The 18,480-nt window shown below is 38.0% G+C and overlaps 1 protein-coding gene across 1 annotated transcript in view; it reads right to left on the bottom strand.

Moving 5' to 3' along the window:
- The window catches only part of ME1 (malic enzyme 1), a 185,590-nt gene that overhangs the window by 125,381 nt on the left and 41,729 nt on the right, over positions 1-18,480 (bottom strand). Inside the window, exons 2-3 of the mRNA XM_074819678.1 lie at positions 14,988-15,121; positions 7,658-7,807 (exon numbers count right to left, since the gene is read on the bottom strand). Coding sequence (XP_074675779.1) covers positions 7,658-7,807; positions 14,988-15,121 — 284 coding nt within the window. The remainder of the gene's footprint in view (positions 1-7,657; positions 7,808-14,987; positions 15,122-18,480) is intronic.

Below are 18,480 nucleotides of genomic sequence, written 5' to 3'. Positions count from 1 at the left end.
ACCTAGTAGAGATTCTGAGATAATGCTCCTAATGATAGCATGATAACTGCAATAAAACCACAACTCCATTACACTCCCATCATAAGCCTTTATAACTTTTATCTGTACAGGTCCAAAGTCACGGAATCACAGAATCATCTAGGTTGGAAAAGATATTGAAGATCATCCAGTCCAATCATTAACCTAACACTGAGCATTCTCAACTACACCATATCCCTCAACGCTGTCTCAGCTCGACTCTTAAACACCTCCAGGGATGGGGACTCCACCACTGCCCTGGGCAGCCCATTCACACACCTAACAACCCGTTCTGTAAAGAAATGCTTCCTAATATCGAGTCTAAACCTTCCCTGGCGCAACTTGAGGCCATTACCTCTTGTCCTATCACTTGTTACTTGGTTAAAGAGACTCATCCCCAGCTCTCTGCAACCTCTTTTCAGGTAGTTGTAGAGGGCGATGAGGTCTCCCCTCAGCCTCCTCTTCTCCAGACTAAACAACCCCAGTTCCCTCAGCCGCTCCTCGTACGACATGTGCTCCAGACCCTTCACCAGCTTCGTTGCCCTTCTCTGGACACGCTCGAGTAATTCAATGTCCTTTTTGTAGTGAGGGGCCCAAAACTGAACACAGTAATCAAGGTGCGGCCTCACCAGTGCCGAGTGCAGGGGTAAGATCACTTCCCTGTCCCTGCTGGCCACGCTATTTCTGATCCAAGCCAGGATGCCATTGGCCTTCTTGGCCACCTGGGCACACTGCTGGCTCATGTTTGGCCGGCTGTCAATCAACACCCCCAGGTCCCTCTCTGACTGGCAGCTCTCCAGCCACTCCTCCCCAAGCCTGTAGCACTGCTGGGGGTTGTTGTGGCCCAAGTGCAGCACCCGGCATTTGGCCTTATTGAAGCTCATACAGTTGGCCTTAGCCCATCGCTCCAGCCTGTCCAGATCTCTCTGCAGAGCCTCCCTACCCTCGAGCAGATCAACACTCCCACCCAACTTGGTGTCATCTGCAAACTTACTGAGGGTGCACTCAATCCCCTTGTCTAGATCATCAATAAAGATGTTAAACAGGAGTGGCCCCAAAACCGAGCCCTGGGGGACACCACTCGTGACTGGCCGCCAACTGGATTTAACTCCGTTCACCACAACTCTTTGGGCCCAGCCATCCAGCCAGTTTTTTACCCAGCAAAGCGTGTGCCCATCCAAGCCACGAGCAGCCAGTTTTGGCAGGAGAATGCTGTGGGAAATTGTGTCAAAAGTCTCACTAAAGTCAAGGTAAACAACATCCACAGCCTTTCCCTCATCCAATAAGCAAGTCGCCTGTCTTAGAAGGAGATCAGGTTTGTCAAGCAGGACCTGCCTTTCATAAACCCATGCTGACTGGGCCTGATCATCTGGTTGTCCCGCATGTGTTGTATGATGGTACTCAGGATGAGCTGCTCCATCAGCTTCCCAGGCACTGAAGTCAAGCTGACAGGCCTGTAAATTCCTGGATCATCCTTACCACCCTTCTTATACATGGGCGTCACATTGGTCAATTTCCAATCTGTCGGGACGTCCCCAGTGAGCCAGGACTGCTGGTAAATGATGGAAAACAGCTTGGCGAGCACCCCAGCCAGCTCCTTCAGCACCCTCGGGTGTATCCCATCCGGTCCCATAGACTTGTGTCTGTCTATGTGATGCAGTAGGTCACTGACTATCTCCTCCTGGATTGCAGGGGGGTCGTTCTCCCAGTCTCTGTCTTCTGGCTGAGGAGGCTGGATTCCCTCAGTACAACTGGTCTTGTTATTAAAGACTGAGGCAAAGAAGGCACTAAGCATCTCAGCCTTTTCCTCATCAGTTGTTGCCATGTTTCCTCCTGCGTCTAGCAGGGGATGGAGGCTCTCCCTGGTCTTTCTTTTGTTGTTGACATACTTACAGAAACATTTCTTTTTATCCTTGATTGCTGAAGCCAGAACAACTTCTAGCTGGGCTTTAGACCTCCTGATTTCCACCCTGCATAGCTTCACAGCATCTTTGTAATCATTGTGAGTGGCTAGCCCCTTCTTCCAAAGGTCATAAACTCTCCTTTTCTCCCTGAGTTGCAGCCAAAGGTCCTTGTTCAGCCAGGGTGGTTTTCTCTGTCGCCGGCTTCTCTTACAGCACCTGGGGACAGCCAGATCCTGTGCCATCATGACTTCCTTCTCAAAGAGTGTCCAGCCTTCCTGGACCCCTATACCCTTCCGGACCATCTCCCAAGGGATTCTGTCAAGCAGGTGCCTAAACAAGTCAAAGTCAGCTCTGTGGAAGTCCAGGATGTCAGTTCTGCTGCCCCCTCTCCTGGTCTCCCTAACAATAGAGAACTCTATTATGTCATGATTGCTGTGCCCTAGTCGACCTCCAACTGCCACATCATCCACCAGTCCTTCTCTGTTCACAAAGAGGAGATCCAGCAGGGCACCTTCTCTGGTCAGTTCACTCACCAGCTGTGTCAGGAAGTTATCTGCCACACATTCCAGGAATCTCCAGGACTGGTCCCACTCTGCTGTGTTGTATTTCCAGCAGATGTCTGGGAAGTTAAAGTCTCCCACAAGAACAAGGACAAGCAATTGTGAGATTTCTCCTAAGTGCCTACAGAATATTTCATCCACCTCTCTGTCCTGGGTGGGTGGCCTATAGTAGACTCCCACTATGACATCTGCCCTGTTGGCCTTCCCCCTGATTCTAACACAAAGACACTCCACCCTGTCTTCACTACACTTGTACTCAAAGCAATCATAACAGTCCCTAACATACAGCGCCACCCCACCGCCTCTCCTTCCTTGCCTATCCTTCCTAAAGAGCTTGTAGCCATCAATTGGTGCACTCCAGTCATGGGAGACATCCCACCATGTTTCTGTAATAGCCACTACATCATAATTTTCCTGTTGCATCATGGCTTCAAACTCCTCCTGTTTGTTACCCATGCTGTGTGCATTGGTATAGATGCACTTCACATGGGCTGATGTCCCCAGCACCTGTTTGCATTTAGAGGTCCTAATTCCAGCCTGACCTTTCACAGGTGTTACCACAGTTACTGATCCATCAATATCCCTTGCATCTTTGTTGTGGTGCATGTCTCCATTCCTTGACTCCACTGGGATGGCAGGGTGAGGGTCATCACTAGCACAACAGCCCACAAGCTCTGGTAATCTTCCCTAGGACTTATATCTGGGAGTTCCAGTTTTGTTCCCTTCCCCCTTCTCCTGGAGGAGCCTCTTTCTTCCCTCATCCTCCGCAAAGGTTGTGAGGAAGACCAGAGACACTGATCTTCTAAATTATATTTCTGTAACTATGTGGTGTATATAGGTGCAAGTTACAGATCTGCTATAAACTCTGTACTGTTTATTTCTAGAATAATGCTCTTAAAACTGGTGGATTTTAAGCTGAATATTCAGAGCTAGTAATGCAATCTTGAGTTGAGTTTGAATTTTACAAACAAATATCAATTATCCAGAGGAGCTTCAAACCAGTGAGTCAAGTTACTTTGCAGCTGGTTCTCTTGAGAAATGTTGCTTAATCAGACAGTCGGCTGGTCAGCCATGAATGTTTATTCTACAATTGCAAAATACTGCTTCAGGATGAAAAACATCTCGCCTGAGCCACAGTGTCCTTCTGTAACTGTAAGCACATCATGTGAGCCCATACAATCTTGTAAAGGAGTCACAGAAGATGATCTCATTTAATGATCCCATCAGACACCTATTTTTTTAACTCTAAATTAATTTCAATTATTCCTTGCCTGAAGACATAACTCATGAGTCAGGGGCTTCCAACTCACTTCACAACATAAAGAAATCTAATTGAATATAAATAAACCCTTACAGATTTAAACTGAATAATGAGACATTGCCTTGCAACTTCCAGTGTGATAAATATGATCTGCAGTAATTGGGTAATTTTTAACTTATTTACCTAAATAAACAAATCTGTGTCTAATAGAATATTTGCTTAACTGTGAAAAACGAAACATTTTCTGAGCTGTGGGAAGAGACAGTAATAAAAATATAGTGAAATAAAAATCATTCTGAAAGAAAAACGTTCATTTATCAGTAAAGACAGCATTTAGATATGAGACAGCATGAAATAGATACACACAGTTCTTACAGGTAAGACCTTTTCTTTTGAGATATAATAAGATCATACCTTTTTCCTGAACTGTAACAACTGAAAAAAATCAACAAAAAAACCCCATGAGAATGTATAGACTGGACTAAAGTTTATATCTTTTACTCCTTTTCTCCTTCTGTATGTTAAATTAAATGTTTAGTTTTTCTTCCCTGTGAGTTCAGCTCATGGGGAATGTTGGTATATAATGCTTAACACTAAATAAGTCGCACTCTACAATATAATTTCAAACCAAATGAAGTTGATTGCTTTGCACAGTTGGTTTTGGAATAATTTAGAAAAGGTTTTCTTCAGAAAAACAGCTTTCTGTAACAGAGCGCAGCAGAAGCTCACAAAGTATAGGTATTTCTTAAGCAGCAAAGAGGAAACTCCCTCCTATTAAAGGGGAAACTGTTTACAGTACTTTCCTCTGAAGCCTCTAATGAACACTGGCATAGCTGGGTGGTATGGGAAGATGAGAGCAGGTAGTGAGATAACGTGAACATAACAGTTGGGAATTTTACAGGGAACAGTAAACATCTGACTTGGCAGATGATATTTTGTTCTTAAGAAAAAAAATATTTATGAGATCCTGATTAGGCAGCAGATTGTACATGTTTTCCAGCCATCTTTATTTAAATCAGTCATTAAAACACTTATTTGAAAGTAGTGAGGCAATTCAGCAGGACTAGAAATAAAAAAGACTTTTATAAATGTCTTATCGTCTCCCCAGCCAGTCAGTCACATATATAAAGCACACACATAGTTGGGGAAGCAGCAGACAGCTGACTAGAGCCAAGGCTGACTTCGGCAACTCAAGAATACAACTGAATACAAAAAGACACACCAGTTAAAACATGACTTAATATATTGTTTAAAACGTCACTCATTCATCAGCAGCTCAACTGCAGTGAAAAACACAGTGCGAAATACAAAATTATGGAATGTCCTATAAAGATGTATGTTTTAAAGTTATATTATAAAGGACAGAAATTATCTAAGTAGTATAATCTGCCTTGCATTTGCTCATTTTCAATAAGGAAATTAACTCTTTTTTGGAAGAAAAAAATCAGACTTCATTCCAATATTGGTAAACAAAATCATACAAGAACATACAAATACCAGAATGCTCAATGAGCACTTAGATCACCACTGTCACTGTCCAGAATACCTAAATATATCATCAGCACAGAATTTCACTATCCATGTGCCAGAATAACAAGGTTTTTAAAGCAGAATAGAGGAAAATCCACAGGGAACATAGAAAGTTAGTACAGTGTTATTTATACGCACTGGTAGTTTTATACTGCAGTCATTTGCTGAGTTGAGAAAGTTCAGCTTGCTAGTCCAAAGCCTGCACAATGTATGTATTACTGCTATAATGCCTTGCTTTTGAAAGCTTTTAAAATCATATTTGAAACTAAAAGGAAAATAAAATGCAAGATTGTGGTGACATACATTAATGATTCAAACAAATCCATAAAGTCTTATAGTCTACTCAATTCTCATTACAGTAGAGGCTGAAGAGTGGCTTAGCTGCATAGTGAAGAACTTAGAAGTCCTTGTTTCCCAGTGTATCTGTGCTAAGCGCATGTCTATGGCGTAATTTGCTTCAAGTTAACGACACAGATGCATAAATTTATTAGTGACAGAGATAAGTGAACTAGGATTTTAGTCTTAATCATTGAATGGTTTGGGTTGGAAAGGACCTTAAAGATCATCTAATACCAACCCCCCTGCCATGGGCAGGGACACCTTCCTCTACACCAGGTTGCTCAAAGCCCCGTCCAACCTGGCCTTGAACACTTCCAGGGAGGGGGCATCTACAGCTTCTCTGGGCAACCTGTTCCAGTGTCTCACCACCCTCACAGCAAAGAATTTCTTCCTTACATCTAACCTGAATCTACCATCTTTCAGTTTAAAACTGTTATCCCTTGTTCTATCACTACACGCCCTTGTAAAATATCTAGAGGAGAAAGATTTAGAGCATCTTTCTAAGTCCTCTGCATATAAAAATTCCACTTCATAAAAAAAAAAAAAAAAAAAGGCAAAAAGCTGAAATGTTTCCTCTCCCTGTCCCTATCTCCCCAATCATTTTTTTTTCCCATGTCTTGAATGTGCTTAGGATCAGCCTGAAGAATGGAGTTCAGGAGTCTGAAAATCTCTAAAGGGGTGCGTTGTTTCAATTGCTGTTGCAAGCTGTGTCTCACCAGTTGCAGACTGACACTCAGTTGAACTGTTGTCTAATTTAACAGGGTTTTTTTCTCCACAGATGCTCCACAGGTCTGGGAAGAAAATGAAAAGTATATGCATGGGCAGAGGTGCTCCTTGTGAAATATCTTAATAAAATATCAAAAAAGGGGCAATGAGACTAGTTTACGCAAAGACTTAATTTCCAGACATTTAGCACTTCCTGGAAGGCCAATAAAATCACCATAGTGGTAAATACTGAGGGGAAAAAAGGAGATGACTTCTCTTGCTAGGGGAGGCACCTAAAAGCCACAGATCATTAAACAGGTTTAAGTAAGCATTCCTGAGGTCTTTTTGAACTTTTTAATGTGTACAGAAGTGGGAATTCTTGTTTTCTGCAGTTGGCCAGATGGTCCTGACTCATTCTGTCAGTCACGGGGCCAAAATGATTTTTACATTAACAACAAAACCTTGAAGCCATAAGTCTCCCTCAAATACCTCCTGCTGAAGAATTTGTGAGCAGTCATCTGTTCTCTTTAATCTTGCAAGCTTCTTATTTTTGATCAATGCCTTGACTGTAAAAAACCTATTTCTGTTAACAGAGCTATGCACATACAGCTCATTTATCTCTTCATTTCCCAGAAAATTGTACAGAAGGCTCCAAAGTGTTGTTCCAGTTTGCACTTGAAGGCACTGGTATACACAGGGTTCTCAAACAGCAACCACCATAAATCTCAACTCTGTGAGCTGATGTTCAAGGGGCAGAGTGAAACAGAAGCATCTATCCTTCTTTCATATGACTTCCTCATCACTCTGTAAATACAGATACTGTATACAGAATAAAAGCACTCCAGTAACCAAGCTGTGAAACAACAAAGTATTAAGCAGTGAGACAGGCACTTTGATGATTATTGATTATTTTTAAGACGTCTGTAGGTACACATATAATGCATCCTTAGCTTGTATACATATTATTTTTCTATATGTATGTATAAAATACCTGTAATACAAATATTTATATAGGTAAAAGTCTATGGTCTTCAGGTTGCTAAGACAAATCTAAGACTAAGGATCCATTCTTCTCTGGTCTTGTAACATTCAGCTAGGATTCCAAAAAAGTCAGTTAATGAGATTTAAAATGTACCCATGTTTTAATATAATTAAAACAACCATTTGCCCTCTTAATGCAATACAAATTATTGTTTTAATGCAGGCCAAAAGTGTAGTTTGAATTATCTCAATTATTGCAGTTTTGGCTTACATTCAGCTATGTTAGAAAACCCCTGCAGAAATCTGCCAAGAGGAAAATAAGATAGAATTACTTTTATTTGAAGTACAAACTTACATACCTTGGCCTCCGAAATGCTAAACCATATTGTTGGCAAGCCAGTCCCACAGTGGGAGTATAAACAATAGGCATGAACCTTTCAATGTCAGAAGTCAGCACTTTATAGAAAAGCTTTTCATTTCGATCCTGAAGACCCATAAGTAGAATATATCTGTGGAGAATTACATATAATTAGACAGACATCAAGTGAACATATGAAGTAAGTTTAGAAATACAAAGGTGTCTAGATAAGTAATTAAAGTTATGTTTGCTCTATAACAGCCTCTTTCTTGTTGAGCGTATTTAAATTCTTCCTTGTCTTCAAAGCACAACTGATTCAGATACAAAGGATAACAAACTGCTTGAGACAGAGAGAAGCTGAAACCATCATAAAGTTGACAAACTCTACATACTCAGGAAGCTAATCCCTCTCAGATATAAAACACTATGCTGCAATTGAGTATTTGGTCTGTCAGAACCTAGTCTGTACATATCAGTCATTCCACTTGAAATGAGACCATCATTAAATAAAACTTAAAACAAGCTTACTCTTGCCTCCAAAAAATTAAACTAAAAATGTTAGTTTTCTCTGCTCTTGCCTTGAGAGAAATTGCTCTTAGATCCAGAATAATATTTCAAATAAATACTTCACCTGAATACTGTAGGACAAAGCTTTCAAAAACAAAGCATACACATATGGCCCTTTGTCCCTGAAGTCTATGTCTGTAATGAAATCTGCAGTGTTTTATCTCCTAATGGAAAGCAATTTTTGATTGCATATGAATAAGTTTTATATTTTTTAAAAAAGAAAACCAATGAGAAAAAAAATATCAGAGAAGTGAGAGTGAAAAAAAGTTCATGCTTAGCTTGATCTACTTTGACTACCATCACTCTGATACTGAATAAAAACACTACTGCTCCAAGATCCTAAGAGTCTAAATTTCAGTCCTTAGTATGAAAGATGATATGAGTCTATGAGTGACTTCAAATTATACTAGTTCACACAGGTATGACTGGTCACTTTGTGAACACTTAATATTTAGGAATCTGATGATCCTAAACCTCACCTCTTTAGCTTAATTTAACCTCACCACTTTAACATGTATACAATTTATGTAGGTCGGGGGTTTTTTAATTTACAGTGGATTACTAATTACTTATACTCAAAAAGTTTAATATGCCCATCATTTTACTAGACAAGTGTTGAGGAAATGTATACAACACATTCATTCCAAAAGCCTGGAGGCTTGTGTGCTTGAATATGATTCACATGAACTTTCCTTCAGCATACTTATGCATCGCATGCACCAATAAAATCTAATTCATACTTTAGGAAGACACAAATATTGTCAGTTAACTATCTAACTAAGAACAGTTTAGTAAAGCTGCATTTGTTTCATTCAGCCTTAGCTTGTATATTCCTTTATATCAGGGAATCAATTCTTTCACGATCTGCTATATAAACCTTTAAAAAGCACTGTAGGCAAGGGTAGTGCAGGCAGTTTGGTAGCCAATGACTGCAACGAGGTGACAGAAGTGAGGCAAAACAGTGTTCCTCCCCTTTTGTCACTAAGGGTACTTTAAACCCTACACAAATAAAGATCTAGAAACCAAAGACTTGAAGATGTACTCTAAATACCATCACCATGTGGCACCCTGAACCACCTTCCATCATATACATGAGTTTTGAATGTTCTCCAAGGTTAAATTAGATCCTGCACTTGTAGTTCTCAGCTACAAATGTTCATACATACTAATTTTCATTCATATCATTACATTTCCCTACTAACCTTTCATTTTCCCAGTATTTCATTATGATACAGCATATCTTTCAATGTCCTTGAATTTTTGGAGCATTTTCTTTATGAAAACCTTTCTCCTGGGGATGATTATCCCAACATTTACCTTGAAATAGAAGCTCATTCACATATAGTTGTGAATACATTTGAAGACATTCCTTTTGTTTCCAGAGGATCTTGAAAGTGATGTTAGATAATATTATGAGTACTCTGGCCTGCTCTGTACCAGAGACTGCAAGCATCCATGCAAGCCGCATCACTGCTTCAAAGCAGTTGCCAGTGTATTTTTTTTCTTTTTATCACTTTCATTTAAAATGAGATGTGGCTACTTAAGACTTTAAAATACCTTTTCATCATTCCTTCGTAATTACTCAGGTCAAGCCTGGATTTTAAATGGGGTGAAGAAATCTTTTACAAAAGAAAATAAAAGTTTAGCAAAAGGCTTCCTCAAGGGCTTCAAATCAAAAAACTATTTGCTAAAACTCTCAACTTTGCTTTTACTCTCCTATAGCATTAAGTTTGGGTTTTATTTTCTTATTTGCATTTATCATTCCACTGTTATATTCAGGATATGCTAAAGAATTTGTGAAGATAATAACTGCATACTACTTAATCATATCTTCAAATATTATATACTTGGCCATATTTGAATCAGCATAAGAAATATTACTATAAAGTGAAAAATATTTCTAGAGAAGTGCAGTTTTGATCAGAAAACTACTTTTCAGTGGCAGGTATAAAATATCTCTTCTTTCTCAGCATAGTAACTTGCTTAGGGATATCAACTTTCTCAAAAATTCTTTCTTAAGGGGAAAACCAAACATGCTTCATCCTCAATGTGGCATTGGTTATAATGCATTAGACAACAAGTATGCATCTTTTAGTAACATCCAACTAATCTACACAACTAAAAGCATGAAGTGGTTTTTTCAGCATTGTGTTGTAAAAAAAGATATAATTAAAATTCAGTATTTAATGGAATCTTTTACTGAAGGCCACATTTAATTGAAAACATAGTGAAAACAAGCAATAAAACACTGAGAACAACCATTTGTGCTATTAAAAGGGATAAAAATATTATCTGTCCTCAGACAAGGAGTCTTGAATGAAAATTTCAGATAAGAGTTTCAGAGGATGAAAACCAAGATTTGGCAAGTAAGACAGGGGATTGCTAAGCATTCAACTTTTAGTATGCCACTCTACCCTCTTGCCTTTACTTTACCTAAGAACTTTCCATGCTAATCTGCTATTACGAAGGGAATGAAATGCAGTAGCAACAAAAGGATATAAACCAAATATCATCCAAAACCCAAAAGAAAACTGATGTAACTACCAGAAAATTGTTGATGATTTCTTAGGATAACTGGCCCTACTATCACTGGCATGCATTTTACATGGCAAAATGGAGTGGTTAAAAAAAAAAACAAACCCGGAATATGTTTGCTCTTATCTTGCCAAACATGAGGGCACATAAAGGAAAGTGGAAGGAAATGCTATTATTTTTAACCTGCTAAGATACTTGGCTCCATTACTTTGCATCATCAGTATCTATACAGAAATGCTATTAAAGACAGAGAACTTTAAGAAAAAACAAAATAACACAGTGTTCTCAGGAAAAGTGATTTGATGGCACCTCTCCTAATGTTCACACATCCAGTATAACATTTTACCAGTGTGACTCTTAGAAGAAAGAAAAGCCTAGACAGAAGATATGTCGGGGCAACAATTTCAGCATCAACAGAGAGCAAGAAGAAAGACGATGCAGAACATACAGGAGAGAAAAAAAAAAATAAATTACTTGCAGAATCCATAGCAGCTTTTCCAAATTAAGTCAGAGGAATAGAATTATTTCCTGTTACTGGCTTCCTTTTTGCCAAGCATACCAGCAATACATTTGCTGCTGTTTCACATTCATTTTTTGTATGAACTCTTGGTATTTCAGAGCACAGCAATTCCATGCTGCAAGACAGCAAAGGAGTTTCAGCCATGCCAAAACATGTCATGCCATGATACTATCAACTTCGCTTTATGAATTTACATACACTCTCTTTTCAATCAAAACCAAGCTACAATCCTGCCAGTGTAAGATGCTGTCATATACAGCATTAATGTTTCATCAGAAAATACCCTCTGTCTAAAGTACTTAACAGCTTCCACCTCTGCAATATTCAAATGCTTGTACTTAATCTTTTGTGTTTGGATATAAAATGCACAGGTATACACTCACTATCAAATCCAAGCTCTAGGAGGAAAACAACAGCTTCCGTTTACCTCTTTTCAATCACTGCTCCTATGGGAGCAGAGACTATGTCAGATGCATACTGGAAGAAATGTTTTTTTTCTAGAATTAGTACATTTACATTCAATGGAAGGCAACAGCTGCATGCTCTCACACCAGGTTGTCCTTGTGCACCTGCCTGTATAGGGAGCACTTGAGATTTTCTTTCAAGTTCCAGTTAAAACAGTTAACATCTTCTGGCATTCTCCATCAGTGAAGGTATTCAAGGAGTAACTGCGGCAGGATCACCGTCACTTTTCCCTTTAAAATGCTTCAACAGGAGTATAAGTACAGGAGACCAGAGTTCGCAGTTTGCCTTGAAGGACTGAGCTCACACATATGTAATGCACATGTTCTCAGAGCAGGATCTCTATTGACATACTCCATTAAAATTGTCAAACACTTGACTTATAAACATAGCTGCAAATCACATTTTGCATGTGCAAGTTTCTGCACACTCAATTTACACAGGCATTTTATCTGTGCAAAGAAGATCAAGATGTCATCGTTGACAGTCAAAGGAAGTATCTTCTGCATGCAAATGTTACCAAGTCTTTCAATCGGTGGTCTTAAATGTAAACCTGCACATTTTATTTGGCTAAAAACTGGAGAAAACACCACAGCAATATAATTCCCCACTAATATAAGAGGAAAATATGTTTTTATCAAAGCATAGCATTACACAAATAGCCAATTTAAGACTGCTGGGTGTTCACACAGAATACAAATATGATTCCTTAAAGAAACAATTTCATTTGGGTGGGACTCATGGATATATAATTTTAAATGCTTAAGGGCCAGCCTGATTTAATTTACACAAATTTGCATTGATCCAAGATTACCCCTGAAAGCTTATTTCTTAACTGCTGTGGACATGCATTACGAAATCACAGAGTAGCCAAGGTGGGAAGGGACCTCTGGAAATCGTCTCATCCAATCCCCTGCTCAAAGCAGAGTCAGCTACAGCAGGTTGCCCAGGACCATCTTCAGTCAGGTTTTTAATATATCCAAGGATGGAGACTCCAGCCCAGCTCATCCAGCATTATAAATGGAGCCAAACTGTTTATTCAGACTATAAGGGGAAGGAGAAGATACAACTACCTGGATCAAAAATTATGGTTAAGAAAATACCACTGCCACACGCCATAGAATATGACTGGGTAATAAATACAGCTTTTAAATTTTTTTCTTATGTTAATTACTAAGTTCTTAATTGAAGTATTTTGACTAGTGATCATGTTAGTGAGAAAAAAGCCCAATATTTAATAGTTTCAAGTGAACCAAAGACTTACTAGTTTTCTCAGCTGAAGTACATCACTAAAACCCTATTAACATCAGCAAATTTGTTCTGCAAAGCTGCACAGTACAATATAATGTTTATGCTAAAAAGGCATTATACTAAAAACTGGCTTTATGGTATAAAATGGCAAGCTACAGTCTAATGCTCAAGACACATGGATGTAATATTGTAATGTTTGCGCTTCTGTTTAAAGAATGTCTGGTCACAGGAGCAGGAAACAAATTTCTTCCTTATCCAACTATTTATTTGGAAAAGAGAAAATGCAAAAGAAGACTTACAGGTGGGAAATAATTATATTGAGTTTTTGTTTAATTATATATAGACATCAAGCTTAACAAGGACAGATTTGGATAACAATTATCTGAAGCAAAAGGCTTCTGAAAAACCGTTTATTTACATTTCTTCATAAACACATTTATATTTATTTATGCTTGTGTATTATTTGTTTATCATATGTGGATTAAGTGTACTTAAAAAAAAAAAAAATCCTTTCCTCCCCTACCCCCAAGACAGATTTTTCTTTCTTTTAACATGGTAAAGCAAGTTTTCTGCAAAGTATTCCCACAATACTTGGAGACAGTTACTTTTAGTTGATGATTCCCATTGTGATCAAAACATCAATATATGGTGTTTTATTGTGGTTCAAATGGCACAGCAGTCAAACTTTTAATACTCTGTCATTTAAAACTTATAGATTATTTCCTTTTCCCTTTCCTGCAGAAATTTTTCATTTTGGCTAAGAGCCACTTAAATATCCATAATTTTTTTCTAAAAAAATAATTAAGATTTGGAAATACTGCTACTGTCCTCTTGAATTTCAGATAGCTAGACCTGTAACTTTCAATCTGTGATGTTTCGAGAAACACAAGTCCTTTTCTCCCATGACCCGAGGTAGGAGCAAAATTATTTTGCTGGTTAAGAAACACATACAACAATGGGGCAAAAGGCCTTTTTTCATCCTGCTTTTAAGTTACAGGTGAATAGAAATTCCTGTAATTCAAGTAGAAATAAACTGAAACAGACTTAAAGTCTTAAGTGTCCTGAAACATATGAAAGGGCAAGCTGTATCACAGAGGGACTACTTCAAAGCAGAGTTAAGGAGGAGATAGGGACAGAAGGACAAAGAATGTTTTCTCCTATGGTAATGTCAGCAGCTGAAGCAGGGGTCTCCATGAAATTTTATGCTTGGGTACGCGCAGGGACTCAGACTAAAACGTTCTAGCCTGGGAAGCTACTATTCTGTGATAACTGGTAATGCCTTCCCTGAGAGCACTGGAGGATAGTTAACCTAGAAAAGACACCACAATCATGAGCTCTTCACTTACAAGGAAGGCTACGCTCATCCTATTCTGCCTCCATAAAAAACAAAGGTTGTGGCAACTTTAAATTATAAAAAAGCCTTGCTACCAACAGACAGGTATCTAAAAGCTGTGTATTACATACAGATGACAAGACAACCCACAACAGAGAAAAGCAAGGCACAGCGGAAAAAATAAAGGAATGGTGTTTTGTTCTAGGGCCTACAAAACACTTAGAAAAAACAAACCATTTGAGTACTCCTAAAAGTTTAAAGCCCTCCCCAGCTTCTTCCTTAAAAAAAACCCAAACAACACTATATTACATATTAATTTTATAATATTTTATAAATGTTATGTATTTGTTTTAATGCATATATATCTATATGCATGTAAAGACATTACTGACTTTTAGTTTCACATGAGTTCATTTGCTTCTGATGACCTTTGTATCATTTGGTTATCAAACAGCACTGGAATATTACAATTTAAAATTAAGAGTTGATTTTTTGAAGAAAGCATTCTAGCAAAAGTACATGTATTTAGCTTAACGATTCCCAATCATCAACCACCACAGCTTGAAAAAAACCACAAAATTTCATCTGTACTACCATAAAAAAAAAAAAAAGGGGGGGACTCATGGTTTGATAACTACATAAAGTTTCATAGACATACTTTACCTGTCTAGGTCAGATGTCAGCCTTTCAAAATTCTTAAGAATACTGTAAACCTGGGCATCTTGACCAAGAAAGCAAGGTGGCAGTAATCCATGAATATTCAACTGTTGCCTCTCCTCCAAAGTAAAAGCCATGCCCTGAAAAAAGAAAATTAAAAAACATACATATGTATGTATGAGAAATATTTCTTTTAAGAAAATTCTGCAGCAAAATATTGCACAGGTAAATTCAGCAACAGAAAAACTATTTAATATTAAATAGAATTAACAAATATGCAATGATTTTGGAAAAAGTCGTAAGAGAACAGGCCTGTACAGTACAGTAACTCCATCACAGCACAAAATGAGTTAAGGTCTTCTGACACTGCAAGACTATTACCTGCAAAATTATTAAGTTACAGCTGAAGAAGAGAGCAGCAGTATATTCTCACTCACTCATTTGTTTGGCTATCTTCTAAACACAAAGCATGGATAATGTTCATTTTCAGTGTAAACATTATGCTTTTAATATCTGGAAATTTTTCAAGATCTTGGTTATCTCAGATCCGAATTTTTAACAGAACTCTGTGGTACAATAAAGTCATCGCTATCATTTTACAGTCAAAGAGCCTGGTCCAGCACCTAGTGAAGTCAGTCAATAGAAACATGGCCATAGCGCGTTCAATGCAAACTTACTTTGTTTTTCAAAGTCACATTTAGTTACAGTAAGAAAAAACTGTACAGACTTACTGGATTTCCTTATTGCATCCAGAAAAGACATTTAGAAGTATTTAGTCACAGAATGTTTAACACTTAAATCCAGCTTGTGAACTGGCAGAGACTGCCAAATAGCTACTAAATGAGGTCTGTATGTCTAAAACATCTACAGAAATTAGCCAAGCTGTTTTAAGAAAGAAGATGCCTTTACAACAAAAACACGACCATGGGTTTAGCACACTAGTATCAAGTACTCTGACCGTTGAAGTTTTATTTTGCTGTGGTAATTACTGACGGACAGGATCAGACCTTTGATAGTTTTAGGGGATAAAAAGGAATGTCGGAGGAGTTTCTTCCATATATGACCTATGAAGTCTGTGCATTTGTTTCACTCTATAGCCACTGGCTGGTGGCTCCACAGACATGTTACAACTCCCCTCTAGCATCACGCCTGCACTGCTTCCCCTCCAGAATCAGTATTGGCAGATCTGCAACTGTCTTTGAGGTCTCTCTTAGGTTAACACCAAAAATGTCTACAATCTCTGCAATATGCGCATCATGTAGCTTAAACATACTCAAAAGTTAAAGAAGTTAGAAGCATTTATTACTCTACCAAGAAGCTATATGTGTGTGTGTGTATATACACATATATAAACAAACCATTAGACAGTTGCCTAATATTCTACACCTACTGTATAACTATATACAAAATACTTTGTTTCTTATGAAAAAAAAAATTGAGAAAACACCTTGAGAGATATGAAAGAGGAAAACATGGCAATGTAATCTTTCTGCATTTACTCTCCTGTGGAAAATAAATACTACTAAGATGCTTACTTGCACAACTACCTCTAAAAATATACTTTGATACCATTAGAATTAGCTGGGTCAACAAATGACAGGAAAAAACAGGTAAAGCAAGAGCACAAATACAAAAGGCATCCTTCAGTGTACATTTGCACTACTACCTTTTCACAGAACAAATTCACAGTTCTTTACACGATGCCATCACTGCCCTTCACACAACCCCTAGTGATCAATTCATACCAGTTAGTTTGATTACCTTGACAGGCTTCTTTTTTTTTCAGAAACACTCACCTCACAGGACTTACTCTTAAAGGACAAAAATATACTATAAAATCTTCCTGTCTTTTACGACTCTATACTTCTTACATCATTTTTAATCTAAATAATTTTCAAGTGGTTTTGTCATTGTTGCTTGAAAAAGTCAAAAAAAAAAACCTTAAGGCAACACCACCGTGCTATCTGCACTAAAATGCTATTAATCAAGTTGTTACCCTTAAATGAAATGATGATCCCAAAAAAAAAGGAAAAGAAATATTTCATAATGAACACTTTACAGAACATCAAACATTTCCAGAACATGCTTCTCTCACACACAGAAATGCAGGGAAACCAAGTTTAATAAAGGTCAGTAACTGTTCTGCTGTAGTTTTCCATGCACGCAAGATTTCAAAGGTTTCTAAAAGCATACACAAACACTGTTTTTTCTTGTTCCTACATGAATTTTCTCTGGCCAGATTTGACATGAGTGTCTTCAGGTACTATCACATTTTGAAAGACCATGGAAGAAGGGAGAGACAACGCTCCTCATGAGTTTATTCAAAGTTGATCCCTCTTACCTCCAGTAGACTTTTTTTAGCTTAAAAAAACCACATAAAAGCTGCGCACGTGTGCTCACATGGACTTACACTTCAGAATCACTTCCAAACGGACTTTAGGGAGTTGCACAGTTTTAGTGGATCTCTGAGTGCTGGCAATAAAGTCATAATCAAATTATTCTCTGCATCCCTCCCTTCTCATGTTTCTATTAGTCAAATTTTCTGAAAGAAAAAAATTCAAAAAATCTGTTTGCCTTCACTTTAGGAATAAGATATGGACTTTAATTACTATGATAGGGTTTCCCCTTTTACTGGAACATATATTTTATTTTAAAACAGACACATGAAAAGTTGATACATCTTGTCAAGTGCCTTTTAAAGAAAGTACTTTGTCTTGGAGGAGTATATTTTCCACATATCGCTTAGAGTTCCTACAGTAAGTGTTAATTTCTTTTGGACATTACTACAAAAATACAGCACCCATCTACACCTCCTATGCTATACATGGTTTTACAATTCTTTACTTGCATAGTCTTCTTTGGCACAGATATTATTAATTTTTGGAATGTTAGTTCCTTTTTTCCCTTGAGATACCATATATGCTCAAAAGAAAAGAATTATCATTAAAACATATAGCCTGATGATTTAATAAGAGAAGGCCATTTTATGCTATTTCATCCGTTTATAACAGGAAGAGCTCAACTACATAAATTTTGTGGCTTATGTCTAGATTTCTTGCACTAGTTTCTCAGATTTTCTTCTCTACGTCAGAATTCTTCTTTTTTCCTGATTGAAGTGTTGTTTCCCAGCCATCCAGCAGAGAGGGCTCTAGGTCCAGCTTGGTTTACACACTCCTTTCTTTTCCTGAGAGAGGCATTTTGTTCACACCCGGATGGGACAGACTTCTATCATCTAAAGTGCACCCCAACTACAGTAAAAGATGTGGACATTTTTATTATTACAAATAAAATGTCCAAAAGAACAACAGTGTGTGCCAATCTAAAAGCAGCACAAGGGCAAGTGACCCACAACCGTATTAACCTTTGCCTAAATTGTTTTGATTTATTCACTGCTTTATGCCTTCAAAAGATAACATATGCACCACAGAAATGAAACGTATAGTTATTATTAAGCCTCCCAGGTAAGAGTTTGCAGTTCTTCAAGGATTTTGTTTCATAT

This window comes from Strix aluco, chromosome 3, assembly GCF_031877795.1.
Source record: "Strix aluco isolate bStrAlu1 chromosome 3, bStrAlu1.hap1, whole genome shotgun sequence".
NCBI classification, from domain to species: Eukaryota; Metazoa; Chordata; class Aves; order Strigiformes; family Strigidae; genus Strix; species Strix aluco.
The sequence above is the reverse complement of the archived record's forward strand: the minus strand, read 5'-3'. Positions and strand labels throughout refer to the sequence as shown.